General features: G+C 42.2%; 1 protein-coding gene across 2 annotated transcripts in view; it reads right to left on the reverse strand.

The window, feature by feature from the left end:
* fam193a (family with sequence similarity 193 member A) overlaps window positions 1–17,085 on the reverse strand; it is a 215,148-nt gene that overhangs the window by 43,486 nt on the left and 154,577 nt on the right. For both annotated transcript variants that reach the window (XM_048527926.2, XM_048527927.2), the window contains exons 9-15: window positions 14,134–14,211; window positions 11,994–12,109; window positions 10,722–10,964; window positions 9,884–10,037; window positions 8,852–9,031; window positions 7,279–7,533; window positions 1,642–1,855 (exon numbers count right to left, since the gene is read on the reverse strand). In XM_048527926.2, coding sequence (XP_048383883.1) covers window positions 1,642–1,855; window positions 7,279–7,533; window positions 8,852–9,031; window positions 9,884–10,037; window positions 10,722–10,964; window positions 11,994–12,109; window positions 14,134–14,211 — 1,240 coding nt within the window. The remainder of the gene's footprint in view (window positions 1–1,641; window positions 1,856–7,278; window positions 7,534–8,851; window positions 9,032–9,883; window positions 10,038–10,721; window positions 10,965–11,993; window positions 12,110–14,133; window positions 14,212–17,085) is intronic.

Below are 17,085 nucleotides of genomic sequence, written 5' to 3' on the forward strand. Positions count from 1 at the left end.
CCCATATACGAAAGGACAGCACTGGCTCATCAGAAAACGTGCTGCAAGAGAATATGACAGCAGATGATATCTGACAGTTGAATACAGGCTTCCCAAACTCAGCAGGCACATCATTGTTATGGCTCAAGGAATTTTAATCCTTCATCCTGGGATAGACTTAAATACAGTAAAGAGTATAAAGGATTATCTAACCTATTGCCCCTGCCCAACTGCCCATATTTTTTCAAAATGGAAAGGGATTCAATCAAATAGATTTCTTGTTCAAAGATACCACAAATAGCATTTAGAAATTTCAAAGTAATTGTTTTACATTCAAAATTACACTATTAGTTTCATGGATAATGGGAACTGCAAATGGAGAATCCAAGATAACAGAGTATGGAGCTGGATGAAAACAGCAGGCCAAGCAGCATCTTAGGAGCACAAAAGCTGACGTTTCAGACCTAGATCCTTCAACAGAAAAGGGGGATGGGGAATGGATTCTGAAATAAATAGGGAAAGAGGGGGAGGCAGACCGAAGATGGATGGAGGAGAAGATAGGCGGAGAGGAGAGCATAGATGGGCATGTAGGGAGGGGATAGGACAGTCTGGGGAGGACGGACAGGTCAAGGGGGTGGGAGGTTAGTAGGTAGGAAATGGAGGTGCAGCTTGAAGTCGGAGGTGGGGATAGGTGAGAGGAAGAACAGGTTATGGAGGCGGGGACGAGCTGAGCTGGTTTTGGGGTGCAGTGGGGGGAGGGGAGATTTTGAAGCTGGTGAAATCCACATTGATACCATTGGGCTGCAGGGTTCCCAAGCAGAATATGAGTTGCTGTTCCTGCAACCTCCCGGTGGCATCATTGTGGCACTACAGGAGGCCCAGGATGGGGCTAAGAAATGGGAGGGGGAGTTGAAATGGTTCGCGACTGGGAGGTGCAGTTGTTTATTGTGAACCGAGCATAGGTGCTCTGCAAAGCATCCCCAAGCCTCCGCTTGATTTCCCTGATGTAGAGGTAGCCACAACGGGTATAGCGGATGCAGTATACCACATTGGCGGATGTGCAGGTGAACATCTGCTTGATGTGGAAAATGATCTTGGGGCCTGGGATGGGGGTGAGGGAGGTGGTGTGGGGGCAGGTGTAGCACTTCCTGCAGTTGCAGGGGAAAGTGGTGGGGTTTGAGGGGAATGTGGAGCGGACAAGGGAGTTGCGGAGAGAGTGGTCTCTATGGAAGACAGACAAGGGTGGGGATGGAAAAACGTCTTTAGTGGTGGGGTCGGATTGTAGATGGTGGAAGTGTCGGAGGATGATGCGTTGTATCCGGAGGTTGGTGGGTGGTATGTGAGGACTAGGGGGATTCTCTTTTGGCAGTTATTGCAGGGGCAAGGTGTGAGGGATGAGTTGTGGGAAATGCAGGAGACATGGTCAAGGGCATTCTCGACCATCGCGGTGTGGTTGGGGGGTGCAAAACGTCAACTTTTGTGCTCCTAAGATGCTGCTTGGCCCGTGTTCATCCAGCTCCACACTTTGTTACCACTATTAATTTCTTGTTACCTTCTGAAAAAATCAAGTAATTGCAATTTATAGGGCTGTGTTGAAGGGTGAAGAAGGTTGAGGAGTTACTTTCCTATGAGGAAACTGAACTATGAAATGCAGCTCCTTACCAGATAATGTTTCTGGTAGAAAAGCAGCAGGGTTCCACGGCTTATCCCCATTGATTAGTTCTGATCCCCAAAGACTTGCCAATTTATGGGACGTTAGCAGCGGGTTGTTCCAGTCTGTACTACCAAAACAACTTGGATAGATGTGGTCCTGCAGAGAAGCATTGAACACCTGATGTTTGCTTGTATGATTCGGAGGTGGGGCTGATGGAAGAGCCTGTAAAGGAAAGCAAAATTAAACAATTATAATTCCTTGCTCCATAGCACTGAGTTGAATCCCAGTACTCTACATTATATACAGGAAACACATGATCAATAATGGTTCTGAACAAACATTCTGAAGCATCATTTCTGAAGAGAGAAGCACAACCTTAAAGACAGAAAAGATGTCAACTTTCAACTGTCATATACTTTACAGCATTCTTTCATCAGTCAAGCAACGGTGATGTGTTTCCAACTCTGGATGGTAAATGCCTTAGGCAGAAACTTGCAGGTGGTATTCCCCTGTATCTGCTGCTCTCGTCCTTCTAGATGGTTGTGGCTGTGGATCTAATAAGAGCATTCTAGCCAGCATTGGTGAATTTCTGCAGTGCATCTTGAAGATGGTACACACTGCTATTATTGCGCAGTTGTGGAGGTCGTGAATATTTGTGCATGTGGTGCCACCCAAGTGAACAGCTTTATGCTGGATGGCATCAAGTTGAGCGGCACACATTCAGGCATAATCCAGACTTGTCCTATAGATGAAGGACAGGATTTGGCATGTCAGCAATTGAATTTATTCACTGCAGGATTCTTGTATCCACAATATTTCTGTGGCTAGCCCAGCTCAGTTCTGGTCAATTGCTATTAAACGCCAAGTCAAGGGGCCATTAAAATATTTGCTTTTGTTGGAGAGAGGCATTTGTGCAGCACAAATGTTACCTGTCACTTCTCTGCCAAAATCTGAATGTTGACCAGAACTTGCAGCATTTGGCCATCGGCTGTTTCACAGGAATCATAAAATTGTACTCGATATTGTGTAAACAGTGAACATTTCATTTCATTTCAGACCTATGACAAAGGGAAGGTCATTGATGTAGCAGCTGAAGACGGGTGGACCAAGGACATCAACCTGAGGAAATCTCGCAGACTGCTGGACATGCACATTGTCAGCAGTGAATTGAGGGGAATGTAGGTTAGGTTATTTTATTTTTGGATTAGGATTATTCCATGGCACAACATCGTGGGCCAAAGGGCCTGTACTGTGCTGTACTTTTCTGTGTTCTATGTCCTGGAGCTGAAATGGCTGATACCCAACAACCTTCTTCATTTGTACTAGGTAAGGCTCTAACTATCTTAAAGTATGAGCACTGAACTTCATTTTGCTCCACCTCCTTGTTGTCAGACTTTGTCAAATGATGCGCTGACATCAAGGACGGTCACCCTCACTTCACAACCAAGGCTGGGCTGAAGTCAGGAGCTGAGTGGCTCTGGTGGAATCCAAACTGAAAATCAGTAAGCAGGTTATTGCTAAGCAAGTACTGTTTGGCAGCAATATTCTTGATCTTTTCCATCACTTTAATACTGATTCAGAGTGTACTGATGGCGCTGTGGTCAGCTAAGTAGGATTTGTGCTACTCTAATGTACAGGATCTAACATCAATATTTTACATTGCCACCTAAATGCCAGTGTTGTAGCTATATATAGTTTGGATAGGGACACAGCAAGTTCTGGAGCAAGACGTTTTAGTCAGAATGTTATCAAAGCCCATACCCTTCGCAGTATCCAGTGCCTATAGCTATTTCTTGATATCATACGGAGTGGATCAAATTGGCTGAAGGCTAGCTTCTATAAATGATAGGGGTCTCTGAAGGAGGTTGAGATGGATCTTGGGACATCCTGGCTGAAAGGTTGCGACAAATGAGTCAGTCTGATCTTTTGCACTTAACGATTGTGTTCTACCACTGAGGATGGGGACATTTGTGGAGCTGCTTTCTCCTCCAATGAGTTATTTAATCGCCCACACCATTCACAACTGGATGTGGCAGGACTTCCGAGTTTTGATCTGATCTGCTGACTGTGGAATTGCTGAGCTTTGCCTACCACTTGTTGCTTATGCTGTTTGGCACGCAAGTAGTCCTGAACTGTAACTTCACCAGGTTGACACCTCACTTTTAGGTATGCTTACTGCTGATTCTGGTAAAACTTCCATCATTCTTCATTGAATCAGGGCTAATCAGCTGGATTGGTGATAATGGCAGAGTAGGGGATATGCCAGGTCATCAGCAACAGATTGTGTTTGAGTACAGTTCAACTGTTGCTGATGCCATACAGCAGATATGTCCAGTCTTAAGATTACTGCTCGAAATCCTACTTTGTGTGGTGAGACTCTCCATCTTCAATAAGATGCCTTCATGTCAACGACGACTGAGTTGTGGTCACTCCTCATGGGAGCGACACAGACAGGCTAGCAGGCTGATTGATCAGCATGAAAACATTTTACCCTTGGTTCTCTCACCGCCTATCAGTCGAGCAGCTATTGTCTTTACAGGTGTGACCAGTTCACTAAATAGTGGGGTTAGACCACATTTAGAGGTGGACATGGAAGGCCCCATTCAGAACACATCCCGCACCCTTGCCAACCTCAGAGCTTCCACCAAGTGGGGCTCAACATGGAAGAGCACTATTTCATCAGCTGACTGGGTGGCATATATGGTAATCAGCAGAACGTTTACTTGCCCATGTTTAATTGAATGCCATGACACTTCATGGGGTCTGGAGCAATGCTGAGGATTCACAAAGGGACCCCCTCCCACCTATAAAGCATTGCACTGCTACTTCTGCTCGGTCTGTCCTGCTGGCGGGGCATGACGTACCCAGCAATGGCATCTGAGACATTGTAAAGTATCGTTCCGAGTGTATGACCATGTATTGCCGTCATTTGTATAGTTGTCAGATAACTCTCCCAATTTTGGCTTTAGATTGCAGATGTTACAAAGGAAAACTCTGCAAGGCAGATAGAGGTGAGTTTGCTGCTGTTGATGTTTCCAGTGTCTAGATGCTGATCCTATAGCATGCCTTTTCTGAGACTTTTTAGTGATATGATACAACTGAGTGATTTGCGAGACCATTTCAGAATAAAGTTAAGAATCAACCACAGTGCTCTGGGTCTCAAAAGACATGTAGGCTAGGCCTGACCAGTTACGGTTCGTTCCCAAAAGACAGCTGTGAATCAGATGGAATTTTACAACTGGCAACGATGATATGGTCTTCTGGCCACCTGCTGTGGTGTAATTTGAACCCAGTTCCTCCAGGGCATTGCTGGTTATCTGGATTAGCAATCCAACAACACCACCAGTACACTAGTGCCTTTGCCAAAGTTCTATCTCAGGACTTGAGCACAAAAGTCAAGATCGGCATTCCAGTGCAGTTCTGAGCAAGTCCTCCAGAGATAAAGATAAAACATAGGACAATACAGCGCAGAACAGGCCCTTCGGCCCTCGATGTTGCACCGACCTGCGAACTAATCTAAGCTCCTCCCCATGCACTAGGCCATCATCATCCATATGCTTATCCATTATCTTTCAGTGAGACATTAATTTGAGACCACATTGCGTGGCTGGGAGCTAGCTTCCACGGCGCTATTCTGAGGAGCAGAAGAGTTCTCAAGTGTGCTGGCCACAATCTATCCTTCAATTAACATTACAAAAGTTAAGACCTAGTCAGTATTTGTTTTCTGTGCGAGGTTGCTGTGAGCAAAGGAACTGCTGTGCTTCCTATACTGCAACAGTGGTTACACTTCACGTGTATTTAATTGGCTATAAAGTGCTTTGGGACGAAGGTGGTCACACATAGTGCCATATAAATACAAGTCTTGTTTGAGAAACGACGAGAACCTCAACAAATGCACTGTTTTTCTCTGAAGAGCAGTCAATTATGTAACAAAGTGGAAGAAGTCACTTTATGCATTCCAGTACAGCAAAGCGATGCCTAATCAATTAATCTGATTTGCATGCTGATGGAAGATTATTGGCCAGGACACACCAGGAACAGAAAGCTCTTTAAATGGTGTAATAGGTACAGAATCAGGCCTTGCAAAACAAAAACTGTCACAATGCATCATTTGTGCAAGATTGCACTGAAGTATCAACCTCAGTTTATCAATTTTTAATATTTCTTGGCCCTTGTTGACCAGACATCTCCTTGCTGTTCCGATCTATTCCAAAGTGATGCCCACTCTTTACAATAGTGCTCTAACACAGAAGTACACTCAATTGCTTGAGCTTATTTTGCCAGTGAGGTCATGCTTGATCTGTCTATTAACTCAGAGTTCCGCATGCTTTTCTAAATTTGATTCCGAAAAGCCTACTGAGAATAGATTTAAAATACGTGGTTTTTTTGTGGGGAGAGGGTTCCACACTTCTCTCAAACTTTGCAGAAAACAAGAAGTGTCTCCTAACTTCTGAAAGACAGGGCTTTAAGGTTATGCCCACTTAATCTAGACTTTCACCAGTGGGAAAAAGTTTAATCCTCGCTTGGAATTCATTTCAGAATCCTAAAACATCAAACAGATCTTCAGTCCCCTAAATTTTAGATGTACAAAATTGACATGTGATACAGATACATACTTAGCACTTGGATAACTGCCCTCTCAGCTTACTAAATTACTATGTCTTTATGATTTTTCTCGAAGTGAGAGAATGAATGATAAAGAAATATAGGCACAGAAAATGTAGGTGGGGGCTTTCAGCTGTTTGCCAAAACAAAGAACAATATCAGTTGTAAAATCAGTCTTACAGCACAGAAACAGACCTTTTGGTCCAACTCATTCGTGCCAACCAGACATCCCAATCTGACCTAATCCCATTTGTCAGCATTTGCTCCATATCGTTTTAAATGTTTTGTATTCTTATACCCATCCAGATGCCTTTTAAAATGTTGTAATTATACCTGCCTCCACCATTTTCTCTAGGATCTCATTCCATACACACACACCACCCTCTGCTTGAAAAATCTACCCCTCGGGTTTTTTCTCAATCTTTCCCATCGCACTTGGAACCTATGCCCTCCAGTTTTAGACTCCGTCTTCCTGGAGAAAGAGATATATTGGTTATTCACCCCATCCGTGCCCCTCATGATTTTATAAACCTCTATAACGTCACCCCAGAGCCTCCAACACTGCAGGGACAATAGCCACAGCCTCTCCCTGAAACTCAAATTCTCCAGTCCTGGTAACATTCTTGTAAATCTTCTTGTGCCCTCTCAAGTTTAAGATATTCTTTCTATAGAAGGGTGACCAGAATTGTACGCAGTATTCTAAAAGTGGTCTCTCCAAAGTCCTGTACAGCCACAACATGATGTACCAACTCCTATAAGAAACCTACAGCACAGGAACAGGCCCTTCGGCCCTCCAAGAATGTCCTGACCAATGAAGGCAAGTGTGCCAAATGCCTTCTTCATTACTCTGTCCACTTGCAACTCCACTTCCATGGAACCGAGTTTGTTAGGTTTGAAACTAAAATCAAGACAGGAATCCTAAATATAATAAATGTCAAATCTGTACCACTGGTGTGCATAAAGATTAAATGCTTTCATGATAACATCATTTGGAAAAGTGCTCGGGTACAAGTCCTTTCCACACCAGGGCAACATCTTACCTTGTTGTGTGTGAACGGTGGAGTTGTTGCGTAGAGTGTGGGATGGAGGAGAGGCCGAGGCAGATGAGGAATGGTATGGAGTGGTAAATGCCCATGGATATGTGGGTAGAGGTGAAGAGCAGGATGGGAAGGCTTCTCTGTGGGTAAAAACTGGTGACTGTTGGGGAGACGCCCAGCTGCAAGTGCAGATGTGTTCAGTCCTGAGCCTTCTTGCTTACAGACATGGCATTCACAAACATTTTGGACCTGGTCAGCCTTTGGAAGAAGAGAAAACAGCATAAGCAGCTTTATCTGTTAAGTATTTCTTTCAAAAACATGCATCTCGTACAAAATGACCCCATTACAGAGGGGTTGACAATACATGAGCTTTGTTGCTCTCCATACAGGTTGTCAGACATGTTGAGCTTTTCCGCATGCTCTCTCTCTTTTATGCCATTTAATATCACCTGCCAAATAAAAATTTTCAAGCACTGTCCAATACAAAGATCTTCATACCTTTTATCACTACAGTGGCTCTTCTACGCACACTTTCCCATGATCTAGTGTTGCACAAATTCAAAAACAGAATTCTAAAAGTAGCTTAACCAATGATTGATGTATATTTCATATCACAGGTAGTACTCAAAGCCTTGTTTTTAAAAGGTTACGATTCCAGACATATTTTCTTTAATAAAACAGGCTCGTGAACTTATCATCCCTCCCAAAACATTCTTTATTTATCTGTACCCAATGACTGCCCCCATCCACTTATGTTTGTCACAACTGCTCTGATTGCAAGTTCACCTGTAACACCAAGAGACTCTACATAAACGAGGGAGACACAATGGCCTAGTAGTATTATTGCTGGACTATTCATCCAGAGACCCAAATGATATTCTGGGAATTCAGGTTCAAATCCCATCATGGCAGATGGTAGAATATGAATTCAAAAAACATCTGGAACTAGGCCATTGTTCGATTCTGTGAAAACTAATGTCCTTTAGGCAAGGAAACTGCTGTCCTTACCTGGTCTGGCCAACACTTGACTCCAGACCCACAACAATGTAGTTGACTCTGAACCGCCCAATGGGCAATTAGGGATGGGCAATAGTGCTACATGGCTAGTGACACCCTCATCCAATGAATGAACAAATAAAAAAAAAAGTGGTTGGCTTGGCTGATGGGCCAAGGAAGCTACTGTATAAGATATTTTATAATGCAACAATTGTCATCTTGTGTGACCTCGTGCTAAAGCAAATCACTATCCTTGTACAGCAGAAAGTTTGCATAATCCAAACAGCATCCACTATTCATCAATTTTGTTACAGCCAACTCGTGTTAATGAAACATACGTTATAGCAGAACTAAGTTCTTGCCTTCAACTCTCTGGCACAAATTTCCAAAATCGAAACTAACTGTCTACATATTCACTCGAAGTGGCCAAAGAAGAGTCAACATTTTAACATCATTCAGAGATTGTCACCTGTTTTATTTCTCAAATTTTTTTCAGTTATTTCATTTTTCTAACACTGTTCTTTCTTCCCCCTATGTTTCCTCCCACTCCCACAACATATGTTGTTAATGAATTGAGTACCTGCTGACTCGGATAAGATGGTGGAGGACTGTCCCTCCTTACTTCCTCCTTCCTAGCCACTCTCTTCCCAGCCATCTCCTCTGGATGAGATGCAGGAGGTTCACTGCTGCTTTCTCCATCATCACCATCTTCATCATCAACCTCTGAAGAGCTACTACTGGTGCTGCTTACCGGTGGAGACTAGAGTGCAAATTTCAAAATTAAAAAAAGGGATTAAGGATTGAATGACCTGAGGATATCCCAAAGTGTTCCACAACTCCAGGACTGTAAATCGTGAGAAAATATGGAGGTTAATTGATAGAGCAAACTCCCACAAACAATAATGAGATGGGTATATATAATTAGTTTCAACTGCCGGGAATGTAAATGAAACAGCAGAAATTCTATCAGCCAACCCTAATATAGTCCCAGAATGGGAGTAGGAAAAAGATGCATACTGTCTGGTATGGAAAGCCCAACTGCAGCAGACCTCAAAGCCAACATATGGTTCAATGAGACATCTGTCGTTCAGATACATAGCATCCAACTAGGTCTACTCACAGAACCAGGATGTGGAATTAAAAATTAACTACCTTGATCCTTAAAAGGAATAAAAAGGAACAAACAAAGAGTAACAGCACAAAAAGAAAATCAGCACAAAGAAGAAAAACCTGATCTGAGTTGGTGCCAATGGTTTCACTGAAATTTTAAAATACAACTCCAGTGGAACCTGGAAGGAACAGAAAAACAAGAAAGAAGCAGCCTACTCCAAATCCAAAAAAACTCTTAGTGAGCACTGAATAAGGGTGAAGCAATTACAAGTACTCCTTGCTTTGATTATTACAAGCACAGGAAGCTACACAAAATCAATAACTGGCATAGAAAAAACACAAACATGAAAAGGTAAGATCGATAAAAATGAAACCCAAGGTAACTTGTGCACAGTAGTACATGCAGAAAAACTGAGGTTACTCAAAATCTCTGGAACTGTTTATGAAGCGCAGGGATTCACTGCATCTCATTTTTCAATTTTTATTTTTGTGTGTTACATACCTCATCCTTTAATGCCATATTTTCACCCCCACCATTGAGTTCTCCATGAATACCATTCATGTTGGCTACAACTTCTGCATCATCATAGCTGTTGAGTGGGTATATGTCAGCAAACTTAGCTGACAAAGGGGTGACATCTTCATCATCACTGCCACTGAGAAGAAAAACAAAACTGATATGATTGAACGATAAGGTGTTTAATAAAATCCCATGGTACAAATGAAAGTATAACAAACCCATTTCCCTTATGTCCTGGCCAACAGTTAAACTTCAACCAACGTAATTCACCAAAATGCCACTTGTGTAATAAGGATAGTATTGCAAACTGGCTGAAGTATTTCTGACATTGCAATGATACTGACACTTCATTAGCTCAAGTGGAGCGTAAACAGTGGAATGGATCCATTGGATTGATTGTCTGTTTAAGTTCTGTTCGATGAAGTAGTTAATACCCTAACATTGTCAACAATGCTACATAAATACACATTCTTTCGAGGTGAACAGGGCAACAGCCCAACAGTTCATATGGTATCTCAGACAGTGCCTCAGTTAGGCATTACATTTCCAAATAAATTTGAGTTCAGTCAGGTCCCCAAAAACAGGCCTTTTTGACCCATACATGTGAATTCAATGCAAGTCATGGAGCACAAACATACACAAGCAGCTTTCTAGTGTTGTGCCTGACTCAGTTTTAGATGTTTGATGTAGGATTAGAAAATAGCTTACATAGAGAACTAGCTTTAAGAGTTTAGTCTTCTCCTGCTCCACATGACCATCTATCAACTGAAACAACTTGTTTAAAAACATCACAAGCAACACCAAGGACTCGAGCACTTACAAGGTGGGGGCTGAGTTGCTATCAGCCAGAATGAGCCGTGGGTGTTGCTGAATGGTGATTGGCGAACTTGAGCCAGATCCTGAGCTTGCGGATGACATGCTAGGTGGACGAATCTCCGAGAGGTAATCTGGTGCAGACTCCACTTGTAACGGTAATGTATTAATAGAAAGGTCATCAGGAATGGACGAGTCCATGATGCCACATGTGAGTATATGAGACAGGCTGCAGTCATCACAGGTGCACCTGCAAAAAGGTCAAAGCAAAGTTGCAGGACTTGATCCAGTCCTTTGTGTAATGCACAGTACCACAGGGGACTGACTGGGTGGCGGAGAGTTAAAATTTGCTCTCTTTTCACATCTGGTATCTGTGTCGGTACTTGGCCCCAATTCATTGAGTGAAAATCTCCTGTCTTTGCTGGATTAAAGTCAAATTCATGAAGAAAAAAATGGCTCACATTGGTGAAGGTGAGAGGGTTTTTCTGGTGAGGCGAGGGCTTTAGCACTGAGGAACAACTATTTCTCCCAGGGCTTCCACAAGGACTCAGTTATCTAAAACAACGAGCCCCATAAAGAACAAAAGCCTGAAGTTAATTCTGAGAAAACCAATAGAATTGGTTTCTAACATTGGTTTTACCAGATTTTATTCACCACTTAAGTCAGACGTGTTCAATCCTGAGTTTCCCAATCGACAAGTCAGGTTGCAATGACAGTCTCCACTTATGCTGAATTAACACACGTCAGCAACTACCACTGAGCTTAGTGGTCCTCTGGGAAGGGAAGAACTGGCTACATTCCCCAGTTCTGATCACTGTGCAGGGACCTGATGAAGGTTGTCTGGACATCAGATTCAGGACCAGATTCTTCTGCCCTATTCTGTTCCTGGGGGCGAAAAGCCTGTTGGCACTCACCAAAGCTCACAAGCATGGAACCAAAACCTTCAGGGAGGGAGAATACTTGGCAGTATGAGGAATAAAATTTCAAATACTGGAGTCTGAAAATATACCCATGGACACCTGACTGAATAAATAGAACAAACCTATATGTAACAATTCAATGAAAACACAAAAACAAAATGCAGCTCAGGAGGAGGGATTACGTACACAAATGAAGGAGACTGTCAGGTAACTAAATCAACCACATTAGAAGCTTTCTAGTGAATCTTCCATAGGGAGAATGTGAAGACAGGTTATAGGGAGAAGACAACAAAAAACACTTAATGCATGGAAATTCTTGAGTCATAATCATTCCACATACATGTTCTCTGGACGCTTACCTGCGTCTGTAGTTACAGTTGGGACAATCAGGCATGCTCAGTCTTGATGACAGCATGTGCCTCATTGTGTCTGTGAAATTATTCTCCCCAGTTAGCGCTTTTTTGCTGTTTGTAAGCTAGAAGAAAATGTTAAATTTTTACAAATAGAATATATAACATGAATTATAGGGATAAGGCAGGAACAGGATACTGATTGTGGATGATCAGCCAGGATCAGAATGAATGGTGGTGCTGGCTCGAAGGGCCTACTCCAGCACCCACCGTCTGTTGTCTATTGAATAGACCATAAAGAATAGGAAATGTCAGACATAAGATGCATCATCACTACATTAATTCAAAGTAGAGAGGTAAACAATTAAGGTCTTTCATCTTTAAGAACTTGACCTCAAATCTAGCCCAAACAATGGTCATGAAGATCTCCCCTCTCTGCAGATTCTGAAGTAGCTTACACATAGTCCTATTAACACAGGTTAAGGGAACTTGCTAAGAACAAAACTGCTGTTGCGATTCCAACACTTAGTAAACTTAGAAAAAACACAATTGTCTACAAAAGATTGCAAACTCACATTTCAGGGTTTAAAGTGCTTTAATATACAATTTTAGTTTTAGAAAGTTAAGTTGGATTGTCGAAAATGGAATAAATGCAATAGAAGCACATTGAAGCCTAGAGTACTTGAAAGGTTAGGGTCATGCTGCTTTGAAACATTAACCACTAGGCAGGAAAGATAATTAAAATGCTGCGCTTCAGTAATTGCTAGAAAATCTAAAACAAATGGCAGGTTAGAAGGTTACCTATATTGGTTTAATTAAAAAAGATGGACCTACAAAAACAGCAAGTGGTTGACTGAGCCAGAGGTGTGTTGCAGAAATGGCAGTCAACCGCTTAAAAGTACGGAGTAAATACTAGAACACCAACTGCTTTGGGGGTGTCATTCCACACTGTAAAATTGTTAAACTCGAAAGCTGTAGGGTGCCTAAGTGAAAGATGGAATGTTGTTCTTCCAGCTTGCATTGAGCTTCGCTGGAGTATGGCCACATCCTGAAGTCATGCAAAACGTGCACTTCTTAAACACCTACAATCTTTGTCATCCTTAACATATTTCCCAATTCCTTTCATTGAGAAGTCATCAACTTGTGTGTAAACAATTTTGAGTCTAACAGGTAGGTGCTGTTCTAATTTCATTTAATTTGAATATTTCCAGCGTAATTCATTATCTCAATGAACCTTCCACTCATTAAGTAAAACATATACTGAGAATATTGAACAAATTAGTTCGTCTGTATTCCCTCACACTTATTCGCTAAACTGACAAAGGAATCACGAAGCTAACAGGACAACCATGAGGCAACCACAGGCTATGATCGAGCTATCTTGGATGGTGATCTAACCAAGTGGGCTGAAGGAGCAGTTGGCTTTTCTCAAGATTAAATGAAAGGCTTTGGCCCATACACTCAATTTTCTTGACAGGGTTCAATCAAAAGATGGGACCTTGGCAATTAAAACCTTTCCCAAATTACAACACTTCTGATGATGTAGCACTTTCAGTCATGAGCTGAAGTGGCAGACCCAATTTTAGGTGCTTCAGTGCTGGTATAGAGCTCAAATTCCCAGTCTTCTGACGGAGACGCAAACAAGCCAAGGAGTATGTTTAATATTATACATGGACTTATGATTCGAGAACCACCTTAGCCATATTGACTCTTGTAAACAACAACTTAATGAGAATTCTTGCTGTAAATTCTGGTGCTTTGCATTCAAACTTTATAGGTGACATCTGGGGATTTATTTAATATTCAACTGAGAATGATTTGTCATGCAAGGGAACCTAGGAACAAAGTATCCAATCTGTCCTTCGGGCATGCCCCATTTTTCACAAAGATCAGGCATGAACATTATTTTAACTCAAGTTAACTTCCTGATAATGCAACCCTTTGCTAAACAACAACAAATTTTCATTTTGAAATATTCAATTTTAAAAGGGAAGATTTACAGTTTTCACAGTCCTGAGAGAGAAGATTTTCCTTACATCATCTCTAAACACTAAGCTCTAAACTTAAGGTCATGTGTCTTTGCATTGACCAAGCCAAAATGTTCAGACCACATGATTCACAAACATGTCAGGAGAGGTTATCATTTTACCTGCTCTTCTAATAAACGGCGCTGTTTGAAGAACTCCCAGTCCTCCTTCAGCATACGCTGTTTAGTCTTCATTGCCATCTAACAAGGATGGAAAAGTAGCTATTCAAATTTAGCCCAATATGTTTTACAATTCAACTCCACCAATTGACTTTTTCCCCCCCTCAAACTGAAGTAGTGCTATCTTACTAACCTTCAGGTGATTTCTTGACTCAGAAGGTATGGTGCCAGAGTCAGCAAAACACGGTGCAAAGTCCACTTCAGAGACTTCAGCACATAACCACAATATTGTTACAGTGCAAGACGAGACCAGTCAGTCAATACCAGCTCTCCAAACACGCATTTCACCTGGTGCCATTCTTGTACCTTCTTCCGTAACCCTTCACATTATTCCTTTTCAAATAATCATCCTATTCCCTTTTAAATAGCTTGATTGAACATTTCAGCCGTGGTTCTGAACACTTGTGCTCCAGAACTACTACTTTTCTTAGCCAACAGTATCAAAAACGTGGAAACTCCCTCAAGTATGTTATGTACGTCAAAAGCAGAACAAATCCAATCCACCCAATTACTGTATCATCAGTATAATCTTGATCATCAAAGTAACGGAAGGGGTCATTAACAGCGCTAACAAACAACATGTGTTTGGCAGTAACATGCACAGTTTGGTTCCACAGCTGCCAGTCAGCTCCTGACCACATTACAGCCTTGGTTCAAACATGGAGAGAGCAGCTGAACTCCAAAAAGGTGAGATCAGAGTGACAGACCTTGACATCAAAATCCCTGAGTATGTTTAATCAAGGTGCCCTAGCAAAACTAGAGTGAACTGGAATCAGAGGAAACAATCTGGATGGAGTTATATCTAGCATACAAAGGAAGATGGTTGTAATTGTTCGAGGTCAATCACTTCAGTTTCAGGACATCTCTGCAGGAAGTCATCAGGGGAGTGACCTTTGCCTAATCATCTCTAGCTGCTCCATCAATGACCGTCTCTCTATCATGAAATCAGAAGTGGGAACGTTCACTGACGATTGCATAACGTTCAGTACTGTTTGTGACTCCTCAGACACTGAAGGAGTTGTCCACCTCCAAATGGAGCAAGATCTGGACAACATTGAGGCTTGGGCTGACAAGTGATAAACCATATCTGCACCACTCAAATGCCAAGCGAGAGTCTGATTATTGCTCCTTGACATTCAATGGCTTTATCTTCACCGAATACCCCAGTAGCACCACCCTTGGAATCACTATTGGCCAGAAATGAACTGGACCAGCCATATAAATATTGTTATTAGAAGAGTGAGTTGGAGGTGAAGAACCCTGCACCTCCCGAATCCTCAAAGTCTGCCAATTATCTCCAAGGCACATTTCAGCAGTGTGATGGAATAGTCTCCACTTGCTTTAATGAATGCAGTGTCATTGCAACTCAAGACGCTTGAGATCACTTAAGACAAAGTAGCCTGCTTGATCGGCATTACAGCCACAAATGTTCCTTGAAACCATGGAATGTAGGTGTAGTAACTGGCCATTCAGCCCAGTGAATCTGCTCTTGCTATTTAATGAGATCCTGGTTGACTTAATAATCCTAATCTTCACTATCCTGCCCTTTCCACATAATCACTCATTCCCTTACTGATAGAAAGTTTTTCTATCTCAGCTTTGAATGTATTTAAATGACCCAGCCTCAGTAGCCCTATGTGGTAAAGAATTCCACAGCGACTCTACCCTCAGAATAAATTTCTCATCTGTCTTACATACGTAGCCCCTAATTCTGAGATTAGATCCTCTGATTCTCGACCCTTCCACAGAGGGGTAACAACTTATCCACATTCTCCTGTCAAGTCACGAAAGAATTTTGTATATTTCAATAATGGCAGTTCTCACTCATCGAACTTAAATCAATACAGACCCAACCTCTCAACCTCTCTTAAGACGGTCCCTCCACACTCAGGATCAATTTTTTGAAGCTTCTCTGAATTTCCTCCAATGCTAGTAGATCTTTCCTTAGATAAGGGGACCAAAACTGTTCACAGTATTCCAGGGGTCTTCAAACAGCTGGTTGAAATAAAGGTCAACATTCCATTTGCCTTCCTTTTACAGGGAGGCTCAGTGGTTAACACTGCTGCCTCACAGCACCAGGTTTCTGGGTTCGATTCCAGCCTCGGGTGACTGTCTGTGTGGGCAGTGCATCGACATGGGTTTCTGTTCTTCTTCCACATTCCCAAGATGAGTGGGCTGAGGAGATTAGCCATGGTAAATAAAAACCAAAAAAAACTGTGGATGCTCTAAAGCAGAACAAAAACAGAGGTTGCTGGAAAAGCTCAGCTCTGGCAACATCTGTGAAGAAAAAAAATCAAGAGTTAATGTTTCGGGTCCAGTGACCCTTTTTCAGGAGTGTTAATTCTGTTTTTTTTCTTCACAGATGCTGCCAGACCCGCTGAGATTTTCCAGCAACTTCTGTTTTTGTAGCCATGGTAAATGTTGGGTTTAGGGACAGAGTGGGGGCCTGGGTCTGTATTTGGATGCTCTTTGAAGGTCAGTACAGATTTTATGGGCTAAATTTATTGATTTATGATTCTACTTACCACAGAGCTATGATAGCTCTTTGTGATTTATGCACAAGGACTCCCAAAGTCCTCTGTGCTCGGGTTTTCTGCAATGTTTCTCCATTTAAATAATACCCAGCTCCTCTATTTTTCCTGCCAAAATACACAGGCTCACACTCCCCCATGTTATATCCTTTCTACTAAGTGCTTGCCCATTTGCTTTGTCTGTCCAAATCTGTGTATCATCCTCACCACTTGCATTCCCAGGTCTTCATGTCACTCACAAACTTGGCTTTCACTTTCTCCTCTAATACCAAAATGCACAGTTGTAGTGATGAGTAACATCTACAAGATCCTTTGCAAAAATTCACCAAGGCTTCTTCAACAGCTTCTCCTAAACCCACAGTCA

The sequence above is a fragment of the Stegostoma tigrinum genome, chromosome 3, assembly GCF_030684315.1.
Source record: "Stegostoma tigrinum isolate sSteTig4 chromosome 3, sSteTig4.hap1, whole genome shotgun sequence".
Taxonomy (NCBI): Eukaryota; Metazoa; Chordata; class Chondrichthyes; order Orectolobiformes; family Stegostomatidae; genus Stegostoma; species Stegostoma tigrinum.